Source organism: Trifolium pratense, linkage group LG1 (assembly GCF_020283565.1).
Source record: "Trifolium pratense cultivar HEN17-A07 linkage group LG1, ARS_RC_1.1, whole genome shotgun sequence".
Classification (NCBI taxonomy): Eukaryota; Viridiplantae; Streptophyta; class Magnoliopsida; order Fabales; family Fabaceae; genus Trifolium; species Trifolium pratense.
In genome coordinates this window covers 26,248,435-26,274,780 of record NC_060059.1, presented here as the reverse complement: position 1 = coordinate 26,274,780, position 26,346 = coordinate 26,248,435, and the positions used below count along the sequence as shown (strand labels likewise).

Below are 26,346 nucleotides of genomic sequence, written 5' to 3'. Positions count from 1 at the left end.
ATTTTAAAGAAACTCTAATACTATCTTCAAAACCGGCTAGCAAGATATGTCTCTTAGTTACATATTAATAATTCATGATATATTGAAATGATTTATGAGTATAAATTATATAAAAATCTGTGAAACAAGAAGGATGTTGTGATCTAAATGTTACTGCAAGATACCCTACACTACACATGCTTTGTGAAGAAACAATTTTCAAATTGGATGGTCGTGTAAAGTAAAGTGGTTCACACTCAAAATCAAAACCCCACCACCTAATTCAAACTTCGACTATCGCTATGACTTTTTATGTGACTTTAGTAAATAGTGTTTGTTTCTGGTTTCTGGTTTCTAGGCTGAAAACCACAAGCATCGTTACTTTACTGTCGTTATGACTTTTTTTTTGTGACTTTTCTATTAGCGTTGCAGAGATATGGAAGAAAATAGAGGCATAAGGACCCATTTTCACTACGTTCAGGTTCTCGCTTTAAATTTTAGATGGTTGCTCTTCCTTCTCATTAATTGATCATAATTTTTTTTTTTGTCTTGTAAGATATTTTTCGGTAATGTAAATCTTACTGGAAGATATTTTTTAGTAGTGTGTTTCTTAGCCTGACCAACTCGGAGGACAAAGAGCAACCATTTAACTTTATAGTTTATATTAATGAATAAGCTCGTGAAGTGAATTTGTTATATTTTGTAAACAAAAATTGAAGAAAGTATTTTGTAAAAAATTAACGGTTAAATTAGTTTGTCAATATAAAAATTGACATAAAAAATATGTTTAAATTAATATTTAATGTTTTTCAAGCGAGGTACCACGTAAATGTCGGACGACGAACCCCAAACATTTTAGTGTTTGACTACTTTGGCAAAGTGGAGAATCTCACAGCGATGCGCTAGGTTATGCATAAGCTTGTAGAACTCCCTCCTTCACGTGAAAGGGAGAGTGACCAAAGTACCGAACAATTTGGGTTTGGGTAAGAAGAGTGTACGGACCTCAATCGATTAACCGAGTATAGCGAATAAAAGGTTGACAGAAAAAATTCATAAGCTAAACACTAAAAGTTAATATAAATAAGCTATAAATTTGTGAAAGAAAAAAAAGTTATCAAACAGAGTCTTATAAATTGTAATTTCAAAATGTGACATTGCCAATCAAAGCCTAAGACTTTCTTTGTTGGTATATAAGATTTTTTTTCTTTGAAAGGTAATAAGACTTGTATTATTGATTGAAAATTATGGTTATTTTTTTACTCGGTGAAAATTATTGGTTGAAAATAGGTATTTTTTAGGAGGAAATAATATTTGTACACATCTATTATCTAAATAGTTAAATGGTGTAATTTTGATAAAAAAAAAATGCATGTGATAAGAAAATATAAAAGATAATGTAAAATTATCTCTTTAATTTATATTTATATTATGATAAAAGAAGAAAAATGAAATAAGAAAAACCTTTGACTCTGCATAGTGCATACACAGGGACCATGCCAGAAGCAGCAATAGTATAGTACCAATCAATTATACAATCACACATGTAATGTAAGATAATAGATATTTCAACCACTTCCTATATTTTCACATCCAATGCTTACCATACACCACCTACTATTTTCCTTAAACATCAAATCATATCTTAGAACATTTTTGTAACCTTATTATTATCATTATTATCTATGCTTCCATTCTCTACTGTTTCTTTCTTTCTTTTGTCCATCATCTGTTTCATCAGAAGAAGAGGGTCCCTCAGTATTGGCTTCACTAGTTTGGCTACTTTCTTTGGCCTTAACTTTATGATCATATTTCTTGTCTTCATCTTCTTCTTTATCTTCATCATCATGTTTTCTTTCACCAACCATTAATAGAGGTGTTTCACCTAATAATTCCTTTGTGATTACCATTGAACTGTTGTTACTATCTTCTGATTTGTACTTGTACCAAGAGGCCCAATAAACAAAGTTAAAGAAATTAAGACAGCTTAAGATAGCTAAGAACCAATAAAACAAGTTTAGATTGTTTTGATTTAAATCAAAACCATGTAACCAACCTTGTTTACTTGGTGTAATCCTTTTAGTAACAGCATTAATAACATTAACAAAAACTGTACTTAAGAAGTAACCAAGTGACATAGATAAAAATGTGAATGAAGTTGAAAGTGATTTCATGGTTGAAGGTGCTTCTCTGTAGAAGAATTCTAATAGTCCAACAAGAGTGAACATGTCTGCAATACCAAATATAGCATATTGAAAAGATAACCAAAATAGGCTTATTGGTTTTGAAGGGTCTTTTAATCCTTGGTTTCTTCTTTTAACTTCAATGATACCAGCTATAGTCATTGAAATCGAAGAGAGTACTAATCCAACACCGACCCTTTGAAGCTGTGTAACACCTGAAGGGTGATGAGTGATTTTTCTTGCAAATGGTACAAAGAAAAGTTCATAAATTGGTATCAATGTGCATAAGAAAATAAGAGGGATAACAGGAATGGATGATGCAGGTACTGTGAAGGAACCAAGTTTAAGGTTCATTGAGTTCCCTTGTTGAACTGAGAATGTTTGAAGTTGTGCTAAACATGTGTTCATTACAATTGTACTGGCTAAGATAGGTAACATTCTTGTTAGGATTTTTACTTCTTCAACTTGTGTAACTGTGCAAACCTTCCATGGTTTTTGAGGTTCAGTGTTTTCTTGAAGAATTGCTGCTTTATCTAGAAACCTGATTCAATTCAACAAACCAAAATCATTTGAATGTACATGCATGCATTTATGTGTGTAAATGGAAATAAATTGGAATGAATGTTTTCTCAACCACAATTTATCGTCACCAATTATTGTGCATGTGAAGTTAGACCTTAAATTTCATTTTAGCAACTCCAACAACTTTTAGTGCATGTTTTAAATCACACGAGTTTCACAAAATCACGGTGATACTTTGATTTCGTTGAAGCTCACAAAGTGTAGCTTTTATCAAAATCATGATGACTTGCCATGATTATGTGAAACGCACTGTGATATCAAACATACATGTAGAGTTTCAACAAAATTAGAGGCACGGTGATTTTGCTTTTTCACGGCGAATACAAACATAAAGTAAGTTTAAAATAAGGAAATAAAGATTGGTACTTAGCTACTGAAAAGGAAATTGCTTTTCACTTTCTATTCTATCTACAAGGTAAAGGTACTAAGCCAAATTATACCACAAACTCAAAGAATAGGAAAAGAGTGAAAAACTTTATCAGTGAATTTGTGTCAGGAAATGTATTATTATCACTTTTTCATATGTTTTGGTGTTAACTAAAAAGCATAGTATAGGACATATTTTCCATGATCATTCTCTGCTACACCAAACGTGTAGAAGTGAGTGATAGTAGGCCCAAATTCTTGGCATTACTTAATAAGTTGTACATGAAGAAAAAGAATCTTAACAATTTGCTGGACACAGTATAGTTCTTAATTGTCATTTTGCATATCAACATTATTAGGTTAAGTTTATCACAAAAATATCAATCATTCATGATGATGAATATGTAGAATTAATAATAACCTCATTTGATTTGTATGTGCAATCTTCTCTAAAGTAGTAGCATCTTTATACACTTCATAAAGTTGTTCATTAGTCTCTGGTAGTGGTAGTTTTCTGTTCTTAAAAGCCACAACAATAACCTACATCAAACAAATAATTGTTAATCATTAATTCATTTACTCCTCATTAATCAATGAATTAGTTAACATGATTAGAGATATGAAGCACGAAAACAAACACAGACACCAGATATGAGAAAATGACATAATTCAATATGTGCAGGTGCGAGACGCGTGTCCGACACTGGGACACACTTTAGTGCATGTTTGGTATCACGGTGAATATGTCAAAATAATGGTACCGAACATAGGCGTGTCATAGTGAGTACGCCAGAATCACGGTCCATGATTTTTCAAAAGCTACACTTTGTACTTTCTGCAAAATCACGGAGGTCACCCGGATTCTAGCTCTTTCACCGTGATACTAAAGACATGCTTAATCCGATGAGTGTCTGTGCTTCATAAAAGAGATTAATTATACCTGGACAATCCTTAAAATAGGGCTTTCACCGGGAACTCTGATACGGTAGAATGATTTACCAAGAGCAAGTGTTACAAAACCAATTGAAGAACAAACTGTGATGATTAAAAATCCCCAATGCCAAGCTTTTTGTGTGCTAACCCAAACAACACCAGTAACACCAATAACTGAACCTAAAGTTGAACTAAGTAAAAGCCAATTAAAAAAAGTTGCAAGTGCTTTTGCTTCATTTGGTTCCTTTTCATCAAATTGATCAGCACCAAATGCTGTCATTGAACCTCTTACTCCACCCATACCCAAAGCATATAAACACAATGATGTGTAAAACATCACAGCTATACCTCCTTTTACACAGCTTGATTTACCACATGCTTCAGGGTGTAGTTTGTCTAATGCAGCTTGAATTGTGATCATTACCAAAGCCTACACAATACAAGTTTTGAAATTATAAACATGCATAGTACATGTTCAACGAAATGTCGGTGTCACTGTAATTTCGTCAAACTCACTGTTATGGTTAAATTTTTTTGACCCAGTTGGTTTTTATTTTATGCTTCAGGGTGTAGTTTGTCTAATGCAGGTTGAATTGTGATCATTACCAAAGCCTACATAATACAGGTTTTGAAATAAAAAACACGCATAGCACATGTTCGACGAAATGTCTGTGTTACTGTAATTTCGTCAAACTCACTGTTAATGTTAATTTTTTTGACCCAATTGGTTTTTATTTTATTTTATGTGATTGGATATGTCATTGGGATTTGGAATTTTGAGTTTTTGAAATAATATAATAATGTTTAGTACTACTAATTATTAATTAAATACTTACAATAACTTCTAGTGATCCAAAAAGCAAACATGTGGTTAATCTGTTGAGGTAAGTATCTGAGATGAAAGCACCAACAAGGGAGAGCAAGAAAGTTGAGCCCATGAAATTTGTCAGAGTATTTGCAGAGCTTGAAAGATCAAAGTGCATCACACCATAAAAGTATAGAACTAAGCTCACCATGTTTGTCACAAAACCCATGTTATCCAATGCTGACAAAACTGCATAAAAAATTAACAAAATATGGTTATGGATTCTACAATATCAAATCAATAAAGACTGTTAATTTGCTTCAAAAACTTGGTCTTTGTTGCTTACCAAAGATGAACATGGAAGCTCTAAATCCACCCTTTTGTTTCTTCCATTCAATGATTGGTTTGTGTTCTTCTTTCACTTCTTTGTCTACCTGTATGAACATAGTTTCAAATTCAACAAAAGTGATAGAGAAAAAGCTATAGATGAATGATACATTGAATTGAATGTCTTAGCTAACTTACCATTTTGGAGAGAGTGTGTAAAGTTTCAATTTTTCAAACAAGAATGATGAGTTGAGATGTAGTACTAGAAGATGGTGTTTGTGAACATATAGCCCAAAAGTAGAAACTTTTGAAAGAAACTTTAAGTTGAGAGGAAAATAGCTTTGAAAATTTGATCATAAAAATCCACAAAGAGTTCCTTAGTTTTAATGTCTTGCACTGTTTTGTTCTGTTCTTTGGTATTTGTCCTCCATTCTCTATTTATCATGTTTTGTTTCACACTCTTTCTAACTTTTTTTCTCCTTGGTTTCTGTGCTCACCGTTTTAACACACTTTCAAACATGCTTACCATAAGTTTAAGGTTGCTGACATGTTGTTAATAATTAATAATGATGATTAATGGATGCTAATTCCATCAATGATTTTAATCAAATTAATCAATCCATCATATATGCCCCACTGTATTTAGCTATATATGTCTGTCTTGGTTTGAATAATATCTTTGTGTGGCTTTGTGTTATTGTAATTTTGTTCTAAATTAGAAGGTTTAAGTAAAAAAAATCTACCTTGTATGTTTAAATTTGTAAGACTTTTTTTTCTGTACTGCTTTATACATAGCATAGCATGTGATCAAGTGTCTGTAACTCTGTATCTCATCATATTTTTCATATTATTCAAATTCATGTACAACTGTTTATTTATTTATGAAGTGTAAAGTTTAATTATTCATTTATTATCACGTGGCTTCCCTAATAATTTGCTCTTAATTATGTCATAGGAATAATAACCTTGGTATGCCATAGTGAAGATATTAATCAATTTTGGAGTAAACTAAGACTAGTAAAACAAGTGTGTGTGAAAGTTCAGATTAGTAGTATTAAATTTTCATGATACTGAGTTTGAAATTGGTTGCTGGTTAGGCATCAGACACAACACAACATTGTCAGATGGAAAAGGATCCTATATTTTTCTAATTTTCTTGCTATGAGAAAAACCACAATTACCCCTGAAATTTCCATTAAAAATAACACACCCAAAAAATAAAGTTACCTACTCTTTGATCCTTTTATATGAAACAACCCCCTTAAATTCATTAAATAACTTATGTATTAGATACATCGGTTATTTAATAAAGTTAAAAAATTAACCGTTCTTTATAAAAAAGATAAAAAAGGACGGGAGGTAATATTAGAGTAGAGTTAGTATCAAATGGTTAATGAACGTTACGACAATCATTAGAGAAATTTGAGTTCGAATTCTGATTGAAATAATATTTAGACAAACTTTACTAAATTATTGGTTGGATTTCGAATTACCAAAGCTCATTTTCTTTGAGACCGGAGGGTTAAGACTTTAGACAAGAAAAATGCTAACTAGTGCCTCCGAAATATTAGTGAAGAAAAACAAATGTAGTAAAATTATCTTAGAAGTAGTCAATAATTTTAAAATATCAAAAAAATGACATTTTATAGGTAAAACTATAAAAGTTGTATTTTTTTAATTTCTTTAACTAGTGTCCTAGAACACTAGTTAGCATGACCTAAAAATAAATAAGGTTACTCTTCTTTGGAGTTAAATAAATTTTTTTTTTTAAAAAAAAGGCTTAAATATACTTTTATTCTTTGTTTTAATCAAAATTAACTTTTAGTCCTCGCATTTACCCTAAGTAACTAAAACTCATTTTTTTTAATTATTTGAGTATGATCACATGGTTAAAAAAATATTAATTTGGATGCCAAAAGATAATATTTTAAAGAGGAAAAAAGGTTTCTTTTTAATAATTAATTAATAAAATACTAGTAGTAAGAATTAATTTGGTGGGTATATCCTCCTGCTTCCGTGCCTTCATTAATTTAAAAAAAAAAAAAAAAAGTTTTGAAAAATAAAAGGCAAAAAGGCAAATATTCTACCCTTATAGGTCAAATGCTGAAATTATGGGTCACATGATCCACAGCTCATATGCTGTCCTTTTTGTCCCTTGGAGCTCAATTGTTAGTTAGATAGAAAATGTTCATAAACTTCAGTTCCCCCTACATTTTGTCCTTAATTCAGTTTAGACTTTTGCTTTCTACTTGTAATCTCACAATCATTCTAATGATGTTACTACAGAGTATAATATTTTTTGAGTTTTTTCCCATTTTTATAAGACTCTTAACTATATTTCTCACATTTTTTATCGTGGGTTAATCGTAGTCGTTCATCTATTAATTAATATCATTGACTGCATAAAGTAGATTAAGATGAGTGTATTTAGTTTTTTAAAAGTACAAAAATTACAACATAAAATTTCTACTTTTAAATCTTTTAACACTTGAAATCGGAGGGTGTACTTATTATGATCAATTTGTAGATTCGAGGACATCGATGATCGATATATGGTAAATTTTAATATAGACCATAAAAATATTCAAAACATCGACCATGATAAATATTGTTTTTTGGGCTTAAAGGTTAATGGTGTTTATAATTTTTATAATTGAAAAATTGATATTAGTTTAATTAAAATAACAAAAAAATAAATATGCATATAATATTGATCTGTCATCAATAAGATTGCAGATTAAGCCGTAAAAAATGAGGGGAGTACATTTTTATTTCTTAAAACTATCGTCAACAATTATTGAATTTCTGATAATTTTTTGACACTGGTCCACAGTGTACCACATATTTAGTTGGTCCATGTTAGCATTTATCTCAATATATAGTGTTTGAATTTGAGATTTTTCACTTATTTATATCTAAGATATGTGAATTTAATCAATAAACTACTTGAAAAGAAAAAAGAAAAAGTATTTGATTATGACATGTTTGAATGCATATATGAGTTGGGATCCCCTCCATTTTATATTTTTTTCATTTCATCCATTTTTATATAGTTTTGGAAATATAAATGGAAAAATGTGATATTAAATGAGTCAAAATCTCGTTTATACCCCCAAAATATTAAAAAACTTTGGTAATGGAAGAAATGAAAATTATAAAAAAGGGAGAGGATTCTTACTCATGCATATATAATTTTTTTCGTGATCAAGTAGCTTAGTGACTAGAAATTGCACAGACGCATAAGTTGAGTATCTGGTGTTTAATACATTGAAAAATTACAACTTTAAATCACTAGATACATTGAAAAATTACAACATAAAATTTCTACTTTTAAGTCCATTGAGGACTCCCTCCGACCTTATTTATAAATTACAAAAGTTACTTTTTAGATTCATTGAATAACTGATGTATCTAAACATCAGTTGTTCAATGAATATAAAAAGTAATCTTTGCTTATAAATAAGACCGGAGGGAGTAGATCATTACTTTTTAATGAATCTAAAAAATTAAATTTATTTATATACAAAATAAAACTGGAGGGTGTACATATTTTGATTAAAAAAATTATTTTTTTGTCCAATATTATGATCAATTTGATTCGTAAAGCAGCAAGAACTGGACAAAACAGTACATGACAGAACAAAATAATACAGGACAAGACAATACTTTACCAGAGAGATATAGGGAGATAATATTTTTATATTCGAAAATAAAATGAGTATTTTAGTATTTTTTTATAGTTGTACTGTGGATAAAAAATTGTCCTGTGGTTCAGTGAGGAACAAAAAATCTTGTTTTTGTTCTGTCCCTTCCTACCTAATTTGTCCAATCTCATAATCAGTTTCAAATCAAACAGGATACAACAGAAGTTGTTTAATCAAATTCTCTATTTTTTAGCTGATCAAATGCAACTATAACCCTTGCAACCAATAATTCTAAGTTTGAACTTTAGAGGCCAACACACGAGCGCTCTGCCAAACTGCAAGGAACTAAAAGCTATAAGTGTCAGCATATTTTTCAACAAATTCAACAAAGGAGAAAACTTAAATTCAAAAAGCAGTTAGTGGTGTTTATAATATTATATCCTACTTCTCAAAAGTATAGATAGGTTCATGAATATTAGTCAATAGATTCTCTTTTGGTTCATCTAATTATTATTTATCTAATATACAATGCAAAATTGAGTTCAATTTCAAGTTTACACATTGTTGTATTTCTTATTATTCAAGAAAGAAAAGAAGTTGTTTCAAAAAAAAAAAAAAGTATTCTTATTATATAGCTGCCCTATTTTTTAGACAACTTCCAACTTCTTTCTCATTTCTCTCTTTGTTGTTTATAGATAGATGATTTTAAGTCAATTTTATAATTGTCATTTTATCTAAATAAGTTATATTAAACAAATTTGATTTTTTTTTTAAATTTCGTTGTATGCGTGTGATTTTATTTTGGTTGACATATTTATATCACGTTGTTTGACTTCTTTTTTTGTTGTAGTATTCATTTGGTTAAAAATTACGATCAACTTTGATACATTATTATAATTACATTCAATAACTTGTACTCCAATATTACATATTTATAGACAATTCCGGTCAATTTAAACTTTGATATTATCAAATTTTTTATATGTTTCTATTTTAAGCTATTAATTTAGTAGTAGTAGATGTTTTCATCACGTATCTTGATCTCTCCACTCGAGTTCATCATCTCATGTTGCATAGTCATCATCTCAACCATTTATTTATATTGTCTCTCTCTCTCTCTCAAATTGTTTCTTTTACTATCGATCGTTTGATGAAGAACAACAGGAATGACAGGACAAAAAGAGCAGTAGAAGATTCAATTTCTTTCATCACACATAAAAAAAATTTCTCTCACTCTCACTATACACATTAGTTACTAGGTCCAGTGTCAATAAAATGTGACAATGGCGTTGAAATTTTGAACCTAACACATTTCTTTTGCGTGTGGGAAGTTATCTAAAATCTATGAATGAACAAAAGCCTATAGTATAGATTCTTGTCTATATCAAAGCCACGGTGTTATGTTATGGTCCTAAATTCATTAGTGTTGATAATAATTCACATAAAGTTTTGATTTACTAACCCCACACTTCCATGCTACATGCTTTTCAAATCCCTTTACCAAAAAATTGTCCATGCTTTTTCCTAAATGTGCTTGAGTGATTGAGTTGTATCTCAATATTTATCTATCTATCTATCTGTTTTCCTTTTTCTTCTATGACTTGCTACTTCTAGACATAAACCGTGTACAAGTTGATTTGGACATTGGAAAATCTACTATTGTTGTTTTCCTTTTTATTTTAAACAGTATTGTTGTTTTCTTGTTGCTTACGAAATCGTGTATATTTTTGTACGTGTATAAATGCTTTCTTATTGTGGCAGCTGCAGGCACAGGAAGGAATATGTCATTTCTGTTTATGCGTGTGAGAGTGATTCAATAATAATTTTGAATAGTTTATGGTAGTATAGGAGTAGTAAATATTGCAAAATGTAATAAATAAAGAGAAACGTGTTAATTAAGATGTTGACATGCATGAATTGTGTCACTTCTTCTTCAACTCATTTTCAACTATGGCAATAGTATCCGGCTGTCATTGCTGTATATATATAGTATACTATATTATATTGTTTGTTGCTACAAACTTGCAATTTATATATGTATATAAATGTCAAATTTTTGTAAAAATAAAATAAAATGTCAAATTTAGGGTGAGGTAATTAATGGTGCGCTACAATAAATAGAATAAATTATGACGGTTGTATTTGCTAATTGCGGCGGTAAAAATTGTAGTTAAAAATCTTTTGCTGCCGTAATTTTAAGCGTCGTGAGCATTTCGCGGCGGTTAGAACCAAACATTGGAATAGGCGTCGAAAGAGCATTTAACGACGGTTTATGCGGCGGTTTATATTTAGTGGCGGTTTTGTAGCTGCCGTAGTTAGCATTACAACCGCCGCAATTAAAGAATTAATTGTGGCGGTTCAAATAACGGCCGCAATTGACTTTTATATGGCGGTTCCATTCAACTGCCGCAATAAAGGTTGCCGCCTTTAGACATTTTTTTTTTTTTTTGCTTTTTTCAGTTGATTGAAAAACTAATGTATTTGATCCATAATAAGCTTGATACATTAGTTTTTTAATTTAAACCTAAAAAATAGTTTTTTTCTTATAAGACCGGATGGAGTATGTTTTTGTGAGTGCATATATTATTAATATTAAAATAATTTGTGAAAAACATATTACTAATTTTCTAGAAAGGGACATATTGGCCTTTATGGAATGTGTGTTGCTGTAAAATAGCCAGGTTGATGGTTGCAATCCAAAGTCTAAATTAATTGAAATGCAAAATATGATTATGTTTCTATGCATAATTATGATCACTAACGAAAAAAGGGGGGAAAAGGTTAGAGGTACCATGTGCATTGTAGTTTGGAAAAAGGGATGGTTTGGTCCACTCCAATAGCTGTTTTGGAGTTTATATGTTCCTAAATTCCTAATATAGTATTTTAGTAGTTTATTATGTCTCTTTAATTTTCTAAAAAATAAGAAGAGATGAGATATGACAACTTTAATTGTATTATGTTTGATTTTAAAATTAATTATTTTGGGACTAAATAAAAACTGGGGGGCTGATTTTTTTATTTAACTAAACTATATGATAATTTTTTGTTTAGGTACAAGTTATCTAAATATTAATAATTTTTTGTCCATCGAATATCATATAAGATAAAAAAAATTATTTAATATCTTAAAAATTTGTCTTTATTTATTTTAATGTAAGTTATTTTGTAAATAAACAATGACTACTTAAGATAGTTAGAACTTAGAAGAATAATCATGATTCATGAAGACATGAACATTATGAACAAATACGTAAGTTACAATGGCTACACCTAAGTTATACAAAACGGGATAAACGTATTTACAGAAACTAGAAACAATGCAAAGGTATACTACTCTGATTTTAGAAAAGAGAGATTTATATTATTAATTTTTCTTGCCATCAAGGCATCAACTACTCTCAAACCTTCATATTGTTGTCATTTTATTCGAAAGAGAATTCTTTTAATCATTTTTTCACCCTTGAATTCACTTTTTTCTTCTCACACCTCTCAAATCAATAGTAAGTTGAGTGATTTTTGAAATTGATGACAAATAAGTAGTGAATCATATTCTCTATACTCAAATATATTTATATAACTCATACAGTGTCGGTTTTTGTGTGTCTAAAATAATTTTTTTACCACAATATGATATCATCAACTATACAATTTCCTACTTTTACATTACTCTCACCTAAAGTTCTTTTACTCTTTTTTTATCCTAGGTTCCCACTTATTAGATTTTTGTGTATCTAAATAAAACATCTCATCAGATAATGGAGTATTTTTTTTTTCCTTCTTCATTTGAAATGAGAGTTGGGCCAACAAGCATATCTTGATGGGTTATTTTATTTGGGCCGTTAGAGATAAAATGGGCTGACAATTACGAAAATAGCCTTACAGGAGAGTGCGCGGGAAGCAGTTGATTTTTTGTCGCTCCTAATTCATTTTTCTGCCGTCACACTCCAAAACACCATCCTTTACATTTTCTCTGCAAATTCTCATAAACACAACAAAATGGGTATTAAGGTATTCAATTTTTCATCTTCTCTTTCCTCTCAATTTTGTTAATTTGTGTTATATTATTGTTATTAATTTCTTTTATCATTAATTTCTAGGGTTTAACGAAGCTTTTAGCTGACAATGCCCCCAAATCCATGAAGGAGAACAAATTCGAGAGCTATTTTGGCCGAAAGATCGCTGTTGATGCCAGCATGAGCATTTACCAGTTTCTTGTAAGTAATTTCAATTTTCAATCACGATACTGAAATTGGTTAAGTTATAATAATGTCACTTAAATCCCGTTTGTTATAGCTTTTTTCATTAAAAAATCACTTTTTTTTTAATCACTTTGTTACAGATTTGTAAAAAAATTACTTCAAATGATATACTGATTTTTAGTAAGCTTCTCAAAAAATATCATTTTTTAATAACTGATTTTTTTTTTTTTTTTAAAAAAGTGATTTTCATATTGGTAAACAAACACAAAACAGCTTCTGCATTTTTATAAAAAAATCTGTAAAATTAAATCCATAAATTATTTAGTATCAAAATCACTTGTTTTATAATTCTTAACAAGCGGGCACTTATTGTCAGTAATTGATTTTGATTTAGATTGTTGTGGGAAGAAGTGGAACTGAAATGCTGACTAATGAAGCTGGTGAAGTTACTAGGTAAGTGATAATATAATCTCGGTGGATTTTCTATCAGATAAGGTTAATTGCGTTAGTTAACTGATTTTGAGTTTTATAGTCATTTGCAAGGAATGTTTTCACGGACAATCAGACTTCTAGAAGCGGGGATGAAGCCAGTGTAATTTTTTATTTTAAAATAATAGTCTTTCTTTCAATAAAACCCTAGGTGATTAAGTCATTTTAAAAACTGTGCCCTTGCTGATTTTTACGAATGCTCATATCCAGATATGTTTTTGATGGGAAGCCACCGGAGATGAAGAATCAAGAGCTGAAAAAACGGTATTTTTGTGTGGATTTTATGTTATTTATGGAGAGTTCTATATAGAGATTCTTATCAAAGTTCCTAAATTATGCATTTCCTTCTAAAACTATGAATAGGCTTTCAAAGAGAGCTGAGGCTACCGCGGGTTTGTCAGAAGCTATAGAGGTATATGCACAGTTTGTTGGTGACTTCTCAATGATTTTTGTGCTTAGATTTCTTGTGTTAAATCAAGATATTCACCTCTTGGCTACTCTTTGTTGTCATTTCAGACTGACAATAAGGAAGATATTGAAAAATTCAGTAAACGGACAGTGAAGGTGGGTCTTTGTTTCTTAGACATGTTTATTTGAAAAACTTTTAATTTTTCTTATAATGGATTGAAGCAAGATTTTGGACTTTTGTTGTGGATATATCTCTATTCACTTGTAGGTGACAAAGCAACATAATGATGACTGCAAAAGACTTTTAAGACTCATGGGAGTCCCCGTTGTTGAGGTGATATTGCACTACTAAAATGAAATAATTTTTTGTACAATATGTCAACCATTTAGCTAAGGCTTCAAATTCTGCAGGCGCCCTCCGAAGCAGAGGCTCAGTGTGCTGCTCTTTGCAAAGCTGGAAAGGCAAGTTCACATCTGCTTTGTGTCACCTTCTTGAAAACTAAAATGATAAGATTATTACTAACTACTAATCCTTTTCAAACAGACTTCTTGGAAATGAAAATAAAATGTTACTTTATATTTCTACCACTTTTATGAAACAGTTTAAACTTCAAATATGTTCTTCCTTTCGTATTTCTTGCAATTGATAATTCCAACTTTTGTTATTCCTTCATTTCAAGTTAATACAAGTTTCTTTGATATATAAAGTTTATGCATAATTTATGTTGAACATTTTACATATGATAGGTGTATGCTGTGGCTTCTGAAGACATGGACTCCTTAACGTTTGGAGCTCCTAAATTCCTCCGCCATCTAATGGATCCTAGCTCAAAGAAGGTTCCAGTAATGGAATTTGACATTGCAAAGGTCCTTTGTCCCTAAGAGCTTTCAATATGAACGGGTTTCTCACCTTACAATCTGCGTATTTATATATTTCTCGTGTTTCAGATTTTGGAGGAGCTAAATCTGACCATGGACCAATTTATTGACTTGTGTATTCTTTCTGGGTGTGATTACTGTGACAACATTCGAGGTATTTTTTGTCTCATTTTTATCCAAACGATGTTAGGTTCACGTTCAATTTTATGATTGCGAATGATCGCTACATGTACATGTGTATAATATAAATAAATATTAATAATAATCAATGTGTGCCACAGGTATTGGGGGGCTAACAGCTTTGAAGCTCATACGCCAACATGGCTCTATCGAAACTATACTGGAAAACCTAAGCAAAGAGAGGTTTTTCTTTTTTTTCCTATTTTGAAATTCACTGTTTTCCAGTGCATGCTATTTAATACTTATCAAATGCATGATGAAAGCTTTTGACATAAGGTTTACTTGTTTCTCTTTGTCATGTTTGCGCTGCACTACTAATCAGATATCTGTCCCGTATATTTGTATCTTTAATGATGAGTCACTTATATGACACATTTTACAGCAAGTGCTTTTGCAATGTTTCATGCCTTGTCAAATTTTATTAAAATATCAATTATGTTGATCTTTCAAGTTTCGGATTAGGAATTACTTACAGCGAGACCATTGATTCAGGTACCAGATACCAGATGATTGGCCGTATCAGGAGGCTCGACGACTTTTTAAAGAACCAGAGGTCTCAACTGATGATGAAGTACTTAATCTTAAGTGGTCTCCTCCAGATGAAGAAGTAATAACTGTTCTGTTTGAGAACTTTAAATATTCTTTCAAATGCACAAGGATATGCATACTGACATACCTATGTTTGTCCTATCTATATATCAATTCTTTGGCGAGATAACTAGGTTGCATGTTGCCTTTCTTACAGGGGTTAATAACTTTTCTAGTAAATGAGAATGGGTTCAACAGTGACAGGGTGACAAAGGTATGTAGCTAAACATGTATTTAGAGTTGAGTTTCAATGGGATTTTGTTGCTTCTTCAGAAAACATTTATTTTATGTTTCTTTTTCAATATTAGGCAATAGAGAAAATTAAAGCGGCAAAGAACAAGTCATCACAAGGCCGGTAAGTGATTAACTCATTGGACATTAGTGCTAGACCTTTTCTCTTGCCATACCTAACTTTTTATTTCTTTCTGGAAACACCAGATTGGAATCATTTTTTAAGCCAACAGCAAATCCATCTGTACCTATCAAACGGAAGGTATGTATTCACTACATCTATCACCTCCACTATTTGTTGACATTCAAACTTGTCGAAGAAGGCCTGGCAAATTACCAGAATTTTTATGGTCAGAGTTTTTGGGCGTGCTGTGATTTAGTTTTTTTTTCTTTCTTTTTCCGGATTCCTATTTGTCTGCCTGAAACTAGATCATGAATCATTGTTTCCTTGCATAGTTTTCATATTGTTTACTTGCCTAATTTTCTTCCTCTTTTGATATCATATCGATGACGAAAAATTCATCCATTCCATGAAAAGTCGCATTAACTTAAATTGTGTGAAAAAATTGAGTATAAATTTTGAAGTCCGGGATATAGATACACACTATTCATGCATTTGATATGGGGTGTTTTTTATTGGGTACAGAAAAAATGATCAATTGAACACCCTGATTTGTGTGGCAAGCAATACCTTTATCCTATGATTCGTTCACTAACTGGATTTGGAACTATTTACTTCAGGCTCCCCCCTGTTTGTTCCTTTATATTATTAAATGGTATTAATGGGGTGACTTTCCTTCCCTACTTGAGAAAAAAATTGAAGTACTAGAAACAGGCTTTTTTTTACCAAATTTACTAGAAATATTAAAGCTGATATTCTAGCATAATTTTGCTACACTTAATGACAGGAAAGCAAATGCATGCTTAGATCATTCAAACCAGCAATTGATCATAAGATGTCCTCTCTGCGAATTTCTAACCAGTCAAGGTCCATGGGTTTTGGCAAGTTGAGCATGCCGATCTATAATATGGGTTCCAAGCTTTCAGTATCATTGTCTAGAGGTGTATGCTTTGGTTCCTGAAGCTGAATAGACCTGGTGAACCTTCAATGTCAATCTATGCTTATGCATAATCTGTCTTTTAGTAACCGTGATATAATTCTTCTACTAATTTTGCATGAGAAATTTTAAAACTACATCAGGCCATGCAGTGTTTGACTGCCCGCGTCATATCTTTTACTACTAGTGTATATCTCATAACTCTGACTGGCTTCACTTCTAGTCACTTTTAGTTCCTATAGCATAAATATATAGGCTTCTGGATCTAGTTAGTTACTGTTTTAAATTTTAAGAAGTCTGATTGATTTTTCTATGTTAAAACAAATTCCCATTGATTTGGCAGAGATGAAAAAAAGGACTGGAGAGTTTTTTTATTACATATCTTTCTAGCCTTTCTTCTGCGTTTTTGTTTAGTATCATATCCTCCTTTTCATTTCTCTATACATTATATCCAAATGAATATCCATTACAACTGATACTGCATTTGCCATATACTATTGGCTTCCCCAATGTCATATTAGTAAGCGAGCCCTGCTCTAGATGGTGTTGGGTTACAGCTAGCAAAGAAGTTCAGTTGTTTAATATGAGCAGAACTTTTTATTGGTTGTAGTTTTGTTACAATCTTACAGCTCAAGAAGTTCAGTTGGATACTATCTTCCTTACTGTAGTAGTGAGCGATAGTAATGCTCTATGAAGATAAATTGATGATAAAGTCGAACATGGATATCAAAAGTTTAATGACAAAGTAATAGGATCACAAAAACTATTGAAATTACGAGGCTCTCAAGCATGAAATTATCTTGGGGGAAACAAAATTTGCTCAGAAATAAAGCAGAATGCTTTTAAGAAATAAAATATAGCAAGCAGTCAGAACTGAAAAAAGATCAATCCAATAAACCTCAATCTCAAATTCCCTATTCTATCCGTTACAGAATACTCTCCCCAATTTCCTGCTGCAATGTGTACAGTTTGTTTCTCTCTCCCTCCACTTCCTCTTTACTCATGACAGCCATTCTCCTTGCATAACCAGTACATTTCTATTATTTTTTTCCCCTTCTTTCTTTGCCTGGTATTCAGCAGGCCAAATCCCATCACATATGTAGTAAAGATCAACTTACATCCTGCTTGGGTTGGCTAGCTTATTGATTATGATTTTGGGTTGGCTAGCTAGCAAAGCTCTCTAAACGGCTGTCCTCCTTTCTTTACACTAATTTTGTTGGGGTTACAATGGTCCGTTGGGTTTCTGCATTTGTGCATTCTTCATCTACTTCTGGTTTTTGAGATCAATAATAGTGACAAAGAAGTGTGAAAACTAATACAGAGAGATGGCATAAAATGCTCTTGAAGAAATTAATCCTATGAGATAATCCAAAGTGTAAGGTTTGGTTCGTGGTTGGGGTGAGGGAGCTTAGGAGTGTAGTGAGAAGGAGGTTGAGGGTTTGATCTCCAATCCCAACATAAGAATACTAACATTTACTAACAACACTAGTGTTGGCTATTTCAAAAAAAGAAGATAATCTAAGGTACTCTAAATTGATATATCTAGATATCAGGGGGTTGGGTAGTTCAACTGGTTTGAGCTAAGGGTTGAAGGAGTTAGAGGACCAGGGTTCAAACCCGGGTGAAGGAGAAAAATATTAACAACTAATTATTATTATTGGCTGTTTAAAAAAAATCTAGATACTATAAGACATTTTCATATTATCGAATACCTTGTAAGCTTGAGCTTATTAAGCTTCAACCTAGTAAAAAATGTACCCTTTGTATTAAAGATATAGCTTAGTGTCAGATTTTATATTGGGCCTAACTCATCCTTACAAAACCGGCTTGTAAGGTGAGGGTTGCCAAAGCTATATAAACGCTACACAGGCCATATCTCTTAGCAATGTGGGACTAAATCCACCCCTTCACACCCAACACAATGAAGGTGTTGGAGGCTGCAATGAAGGCAACTCAAATGCCGCAATTAGGCAGATGGGGGCGGACCGCAATGAAGGCGGAATATCCAACACACCCCCTCACGCTCGGGCCCAATGGGCCTGAAGCGTGGACGATGCGGGAAGCCCAACAATACATCTAGGATAGGCTCTGATACCATGTCAGATTTTATATTGGGCCTAACTCATCCTTACAAAACCGGCTTGTAAGGTGAGGGTTGCCAAAGCTATATAAACGCTACACAGGCCATATCTCTTAGCAATGTGGGACTAAATCCACCCCTTCACACCCAACACAATGAAGGTGTTGGAGGCTGCAATGAAGGCAACTCAAATGCCGCAATTAGGCAGATGGGGGCGGACCGCAATGAAGGCGGAATATCCAACACTTAGCATAGTGTTTAAGCTTTTCCAAGGAACGGCGCTGACATCATGGTCACCATGAGTCTTTTCAATTGTCACCTCAATCCCCACAGCCATCATGACCTCCACTTTTTTCAGCTTTAGTGGGACACGTGTCAAAGATCAGAAGTAAGAAGGGAAACGATTGGGATTTTCTATTTATTTTAATTAGGATTTTATCAAATCCTATAAATAGGCATCAACACTCCCCTTTTCACTTTTTGCACACCTTCGTCTTCTTCCCCACACGTTCTTGAGTTTCTTCTCTACAACCAATCATCATAATCTCTCAAAACCTTCACAGATCTTTATAAATCACAACGTTTTCTTTCCATTTCTCACGAATTCAAAGCGTTTGTGGTATAACCCTCAAAGAAACTGGATCGGTCCCATCGTCAAGGATAGTGACCAGATAGTGACCATGTTTTCGTCCCTGAGCCACCCATGGAGGCTGAGAAGAGATTAATTTGGGAATGAAACCTTATTATGTTTCTGACAACATGCATGCTTTTGCTGGTCCTTTACCTGATGCTTAAATTTTGGTGATAGTATTAAAGAAATCTTCCCCTGTTACCAACCACACATTTTTTATGATACTGCCCTAGATTTAAGCTTCATGAAATTACCAAATAGGGTTTTTAGATCTTCCCCTTACCCTGACAATAAAGCCTACTTTACTTGGTTAAATAAGGCCGAGTCGAAATACGGCCTCTTTTGGAAGAATCGTGGTATTTTCGACCTGATTCAACTTTCTAGAGTTGGACCTAAATACCACTCAGAGATGCTAATTGCAGCTCTACACTTCTGGGAGAGTTCGATAAACACATTTCACTTTAAATGTGGCATGATGACTCCCACACTCTTCGATGTTGCTGCCATTGCTGGCCTTTGACCTACAGGAGACACTTATTGTGGAGTCATCATGCCACATTTAAAGTGAAATGTGTTTGTCGAACTCTCTCAGAAGTGTAGAGCTGCAATTAGCATCTCTGAGTGGTATTTGGGTCAAACTAAGTTGAATCAGGTCGAAAATATCTTGATTCTTTCAAAAGCAGCTGTATTTCGACTCGACCTTATTTAACCAGGTAATGTAGGCTTTATTGTCAGGGGAAGATCTAAAAACCCTATCTAGTAATTTCATGAAGCTAAAATCCAGGGCAGTATCATAAAAAATGCATGGTTGGAAACAGGGGAAGATCTCCTTAATACTATCAACGAAATTAGAAGCATCAGATAAAGGACCAGCAAAAGCAGAATAAGGTATCATTGCCTGTGATTCCCAAATTAGTCTCTTCTCAGCCTTTCATGGGTTGCTCAGGGACGAAAACATGGTCACTATCCTTGACGATGGGACCGGTCCAGTTGCCAGCAAGAGGAATAGAGGTTTTCTTTTGAGAACTTGACGCCATCGATGATGGTAAAGAAGAAGTTGAGTAGTTTTTGAAGAACTTGAAAATGGAACTTACAGATCTGAGAAAAAGTCAGAAACACGAAGTTTCTTAGAGGGTTATACCACAAACGCTTTGAATTCGTGAGAAATGCCTATTTACAGGATTTTATATTTGATAAAATCCTGATTAAAATAAATAGAAAATCCCAATCTTTTCCCCTTCTTACTTCTGATCTTGACACGTGTCCCACTAAAGCCGAAAAAGTGGAGGTCATGATGGTTGTGGGGATTGAGGTGACAATTGAAAAGACTCATGATGTCAGCGTCGTTCCTGTCTAAAATTCAGGATAACACATAGCTTAGCTTGTAAGTGAATCTACTCTGTCTAGCAAATAACTAACTGAAGAAGCTAGTTATGTCAGTTGTATTGGTGACTGGTTAATGTCAGTTATGTATAGGTGTAACCTGCTTTTGCAGGTAAATAGAAGGTCTATAAATGTAGTGCAACTATCATTTGTAACTAACTTTGATCAATAAAGAAAACAGGATTTCCTTCTATCTTTCATAATATGGTATCAAAGCAGATTCACTTACAAGCTAAGCTATATCTCTAATACTTTGAACCAATAAAAAGCATCAGCCTCCTTGACGGTGAACTGCAACGGTGATGCTCGGAAAAGGATTCTAAACACAATCATTATAATAGAGTCCTATGCTTTTAGTGACCTTGGCAACCAAATAGCGAGGGGACAGCTTATGGAGGATGATATGACTTTGATACCATGTTGAAGTTATAGAGTATTAGATTTAGAGGGAAGCGAAAATTTAAGAACTCTGAATTGTTATTATAGTTTGAAATGATTGATGATTTGATACAATGCAAAAAAAATATTAGACACTACTAACTCTTATTTATACTGCAATATTAAAAATCCCAACCACGAAAACAAATCATAGTAATAAAGAAATGTGAGAAGTAATCTCCAGACATAGTTTTAGATACTTTTAAAAAGAAGCTAATCCTATAAGGTAATTAAGAAAATTTCAAGATATTTTTATATCTTCTAACAAGAAGCCTAATGAAGCAACAACCTTTTCTAAATATCTGTGGATAGTTTAACTAAGTTAATGTATAAAGATATTGGAATTTTTCTTTAAAAGCACCTGCAGAACAAGTTTAGTGTTTGGTTCTCTAGGTCCATGATTTGACATGTACTCTTTTCTTTTGACAGGAAACACCGCAGAATGATGCTAAAGCTAAAGGAAGTAACAAGAAAGCTAAGGCCGGTGGCGGTAAGAAGAAAAAATAGTTGGCTCTGTATCTTAAATTGGCAGTCATTTACATGTTGATCAGGTTAGTGTTGTAGATATTTGTTTTCTCACCACCTTATTAATGTGACTGTCCCTTTTGCACCTATTAACATCTATGATTCTACCTCTCTTTTCTCTGGGTTTTTGCAGTTGGCATGAAGGAGGCTCAATTTGTAATACTGATGCTCAATCTTCCAAATTGTAAAATATTTGTATGACTAATTACTAATTTATGTTAGATAATTATGTTATTTAACAATTTGAGATACAGTGCTTCATTTGGTAGAGATGCTCTTAATTCTCACTTTTTTTGGGTTAATTTGACTTGCCATTTTTTCCTTACTGCCCTGCATTACTGTTACTATTTCCTGTCTTGTGTCTGAATATTTTGCAGTTGCATGCCCTCGGTTATAGTACTTGGAAATTTCTATTTTGCTAATCTATTGTGCACTAAAATTTCCAATTAAGTAGTTTAGTTTTTGAGATTAGTATTGGGTTGATCAAGTTCAACTTTGTACACCTAAACTCAATCTTAACCGATTTTCTTTTCTTTCAAATGATGCCACTGTCAAAATTGAATAATGAAGATGAATGTATTGCCTTGATGGCAAAAACATTTTTTCACAAATTGCTTGTTATGGCAATTGGCGGCTAGTGAATGTAACAGCGTAAATAAGTCCTTACTTCTCCAATATTCTAGTCAACAAGTGATTATTGGCTCTTTAAGAGAACAATAGGTACTTCATAATAACAACATTGAATTGTATATTTTTTTTTGTTAGGTATCTTAGTGGCTAAATTTCATCCTTAGTGAATAAGTAGAGTGTTTGGGATTCAAATTTGGCTCGTACATATAAAATACGATGTATATAACTGAACTAGGTTCATGTGACACATTGAACTGTATCTTTAAAAATAAACAAATTATTTAATGAATACTATATGTCATTATTACGAAGAACCTAATACTCGTATCCAAAAAATGCTATTCTAGTAAATGATTTTGAGTAGTCGTGAAAATGATTTTCAGCAAGCAAACGACGCCTAGAAATGACTGCAGAACAAGTTAGCTCCATCTCCATCAATAGCATTTTTGTTGTTGGTAAACTAGCAGGATTTTTACTCTTTATTTATATTTGCTACTGCTAATAAAACGAATAAATGGCATTGTTTAATACTAGACCATATCGTATTGTGTCCCTTAAGTTCTCAACCATGTATGGCTGCATTTAATTTTATTAAAGAATAGCAACTCATTGACAAGATTATTACACTATACAATATATTCTTTCTAGATGTGAATGTGAAATACAAACCAATGATGTAAAATGGACAAACTAAAAGGCAAGAAATAGTAGTAAGCATAAATTCTAATGCACTCCTACATTCTAGAATAACTGTCAATTTTCATTTTAAAGAAAGGACATGAAATTTTAGAGTAGCGTCTTAAAATATTTAAAGAGAAAAAATGCATATATTATTTGACTGTTTTTGTCTTTTTTGGCAAATCATAAAAAAATATTTTTGTTGTTAGTGTTAAGAACGTCAGTTTAAGTACTCAGGGATAAAGATGCTCTTAGTGATTTCACTGTAATAACTTTTTACTTCGAATCGCATGTTTGAACCCGAGACACCACCTAAAGAGCACAATTTTTATGCAATATAAGGCAAAAAGTTCAACAACCCAGCTAGAATACAATACGAGAGAACTGAATTACGATACATATAGTAGTAGTAATACATATAATTATTATAAAACCTAGAGTAAATGATAATCCAAAGGAAAACTATGATATAATCATGCTTTACTAAAAACGTGGCACAAACATTTCTCTCTTTTTAAAATATAATGGAAGACACTCAAATGCTTAACCAGCAGCTTAACCGAATTTAACAACTCATCAAACTCATAATGAATTTTGTCTCTTAATTATAAAGTTTTTTTTTTGTTGAAGTTAAGGTATCTCGACTGATCGGAGAAACAAAGACTAATCTTACGAGATATAATAGAGTCCAAAACCTCAATTAATAAAAAAAAATCATACACGGTGATTACAAATTAAATTCCCAATTACGTATTTAAAAGATTTGATTATCTTTAAATCGTGTCACACTATGTCGGCAAATCATAAATATTTTCAATATCAAGAGGGCAAAGGATTAAGAGAGCCTTTTTTGACACCCTAACATCTTCTTGCGCGTCCTACAAGTTTCCTATTTTACCCTTCCGTTACTTAAGTAGCAGACAAAGCGTATTTTGATAATTTTGTAGGGCGCGTGAGAAAATGGCCCAAACCAAAAAATAGCCGTTGGATTTGGGATGGTCCATCTTGATGGATAGACTATACTTTAAGTTGGAGAAATAGTTGGTGTGTGAGTGTGACATTGTTTCAATTGACTTGTTTGTCAACCAAACCTCTGTCTTGCTATAAATTCATTTATGAAACCCCACCTCTTCCAACTAACTCATTTGTTTCTTTCTTCTCTCATTCCTCTCCATTTTTACTCTCTCCCATACCAATTTCTCTACCTTGGTTCTTCCCTAGCTACTCACTTAAGAATAAATAATATATTTATTCATATACTCTTAGCAACCAAACCATGAAGCTTGAAAATTCCATCTTTCTTGTGACTTTGGCTATACTCTTAGCCACCAGTTTCTCATCAGATCCTGACTCTCTTCAAGACCTCTGTGTTGCTGACCTTTCCTCAGGTACATACATACCCTTTTGCATTACTCTATACTCTATTTTCCATTGATAAAGACTATAGAGTGTAGGCTACAAAGCTGACAAGTATGCAAATTCTCATGCAGGAAAATAAGACCTTAATTTTTATATCTGAATAATTGTTATCCTTTACTTAAAAAAAAATCCCATTTCCTTTGGTTAACTCAACCTCACTCCTAAAGGCATATCACTTCTACCAAACTACTGTACTTTAATTTTGCTTTTTCCAGACTCCACTGTTTAATCATGTTGATTATAGAATAGTATTCCCACTAATATTATTAAGTTTCATTTGTCTGTTACCTGAATTCCTTAGTGCCACCAGCTGGATAATGATTATAGTATAGTATTACCACTAACATGATTAAGTTTCATTTGTCTATTACCTGTATTCCTTAGCACCACTAGCTGAATAATGAATAGGTTATTCTTGTTTTTGTTGTTATAATTATGAAACAACAACTTTAAGAGTACTCCACACTCTTTGACAAGTATTTCCAGCATGGTTTGGAAAGGGGATTTCAGGTGTTTGTATTTTCCCAAATTGGAAAATCCCACATTGCACATTACTGTGGGTCTGATCATGATCGGATGACTCATTTCAACTACATAATCAAAGCTAAAATGCATGATTGAAATTTGAGACGCCAGAGATAAGATGTGCCACAGTACATGACTGCAAAGGAAAACCGATGGTCTAACATTTACCCCCCACACCGGCACGCGATATGGCTTAAATAATATTTATAAAACTTGTGCAATTCTCAACTCACAAGTTAAATTTGTAAATTTAAGGATGTTAATTTATTGTATTCTGTAAATGAAAACAGGCGTGACAGTGAACGGGTTCACTTGCAAAGCGGCATCCAAGGTAAATGCCACTGATTTCTCCTCCAACATACTAGCCAAACCAGGATCCACCAACAACACATTTGGCTCAGTGGTCACTGGAGCCAACGTTCAGAAAGTCCCAGGACTCAACACTCTCGGCGTGTCTCTGTCAAGGATTGACTATGCCCCAGGTGGCCTCAACCCACCTCACACTCACCCACGCGCCACAGAGGTGGTGTTTGTGCTTGAAGGACAACTAGATGTTGGGTTCATAACTACGGCCAATGTGCTCATATCAAAGACCATTAACAAGGGTGAGATATTTGTGTTCCCAAAAGGCTTAGTCCACTTTCAAAAGAACAATGCCAATGTACCTGCTGCTGTTCTTTCAGCCTTCAACAGCCAACTTCCTGGAACACAGTCCATTGCTACCACCTTGTTTGCGGCCACACCTTCTGTTCCGGACAATGTGTTGACCAAGACATTCCAAGTAGGTACCAAAGAGGTTGAGAAAATCAAGTCCAGGCTTGCACCCAAAAAGTAATATTATCATGGTGTGCCTGTTCTGTCACTATCAATTGTTCTTCTTTTAATCTTTGTCCCTTTACAAATCATATTGGAACTCAAAATGGAAATAAAAGTTGGCGCAAGTGGGGCCTATTCATTTGTTTAATGATTGAAATTTGAAAGATTGTTGTATAATCAAATCAGCAATCATGGCGATTCTACTGATATTATTCATGCCTTATACACTTGTTCTACTGTGAGGGAATAGAAAAACAACTACTAATTTTGTTAACACTTACCAACCAAACTCCCACATTGATAAAATAAAGCAAATGCTAAATAGTGTCCCTGGTGCACTCTTTAAGCCCTTAAATAGTAAGTTTTTTATATA

The 26,346-nt window shown here is 32.7% G+C and overlaps 3 protein-coding genes across 4 annotated transcripts; 2 read left to right on the top strand and 1 right to left on the bottom strand.

Moving 5' to 3' along the window:
- Positions 1-1,373: 1,373 nt before the first annotated feature.
- Positions 1,374-5,926, bottom strand: LOC123902205 (protein NRT1/ PTR FAMILY 4.5-like). Its single transcript, XM_045951874.1, has 6 exons — positions 5,371-5,926; positions 5,192-5,279; positions 4,877-5,094; positions 4,048-4,470; positions 3,529-3,647; positions 1,374-2,700 (listed from the first exon to the last, which is right to left on the bottom strand). Exons 1-6 carry the CDS (start codon positions 5,371-5,373, stop codon positions 1,656-1,658), a joined length of 1,896 nt encoding a protein of 631 aa, XP_045807830.1. The 5' UTR covers positions 5,374-5,926; the 3' UTR covers positions 1,374-1,655.
- A 6,786-nt stretch (positions 5,927-12,712) lies between these two features.
- LOC123902203 (flap endonuclease 1) lies at positions 12,713-22,230 on the top strand. 2 transcript variants are annotated; one of them, XM_045951873.1, is made up of 18 exons: positions 12,713-12,824; positions 12,914-13,030; positions 13,410-13,468; positions 13,548-13,607; positions 13,715-13,768; positions 13,868-13,916; positions 14,021-14,068; positions 14,181-14,246; positions 14,324-14,374; positions 14,660-14,779; positions 14,861-14,945; positions 15,073-15,154; positions 15,464-15,578; positions 15,717-15,773; positions 15,868-15,914; positions 15,998-16,052; positions 21,810-21,931; positions 22,039-22,230. In XM_045951873.1, exons 1-17 carry the CDS (start codon positions 12,813-12,815, stop codon positions 21,885-21,887), a joined length of 1,155 nt encoding a protein of 384 aa, XP_045807829.1. In that variant the 5' UTR covers positions 12,713-12,812; the 3' UTR covers positions 21,888-21,931; positions 22,039-22,230. The 2 variants fall into 2 exon arrangements, with proteins under 2 accessions (XP_045807829.1, XP_045807828.1); XM_045951872.1 differs by lacking the exon at positions 22,039-22,230 and adding an exon at positions 16,699-16,887.
- A 2,112-nt stretch (positions 22,231-24,342) lies between these two features.
- LOC123902202 (rhicadhesin receptor-like) lies at positions 24,343-26,121 on the top strand. The gene is made up of 2 exons (XM_045951871.1): positions 24,343-24,601; positions 25,448-26,121. The coding sequence occupies exons 1-2, from the start codon at positions 24,490-24,492 to the stop codon at positions 25,990-25,992; spliced, it is 657 nt and encodes a 218-aa protein (XP_045807827.1). The 5' UTR covers positions 24,343-24,489; the 3' UTR covers positions 25,993-26,121.
- Positions 26,122-26,346: the final 225 nt, after the last annotated feature.

Excerpts from the sequence above, each read along its gene's own strand:
- LOC123902205 (XM_045951874.1), bottom strand. Across the intron at positions 5,095-5,191 it reads AGCTTCCATGTTCATCTTTG|TTTTGTCAGCATTGGATAAC; the intron begins GTAAGCAACAAA and ends TTTTTTATGCAG. Across the intron at positions 3,648-4,047 it reads CTATTTTAAGGATTGTCCAG|GTTATTGTTGTGGCTTTTAA; the intron begins GTATAATTAATC and ends TGTTTGATGTAG.
- LOC123902203 (XM_045951872.1), top strand. Across the intron at positions 14,375-14,659 it reads CTCTTTGCAAAGCTGGAAAG|GTGTATGCTGTGGCTTCTGA; the intron begins GCAAGTTCACAT and ends TACATATGATAG. Across the intron at positions 15,579-15,716 it reads GGTCTCCTCCAGATGAAGAA|GGGTTAATAACTTTTCTAGT; the intron begins GTAATAACTGTT and ends CCTTTCTTACAG.
- LOC123902202 (XM_045951871.1), top strand. The coding sequence starts at position 24,490 with ATGAAGCTTGAAAATTCCATCTTTCTTGTGACTTTGGCTATACTCTTA. Across the intron at positions 24,602-25,447 it reads TGTTGCTGACCTTTCCTCAG|GCGTGACAGTGAACGGGTTC; the intron begins GTACATACATAC and ends AAATGAAAACAG.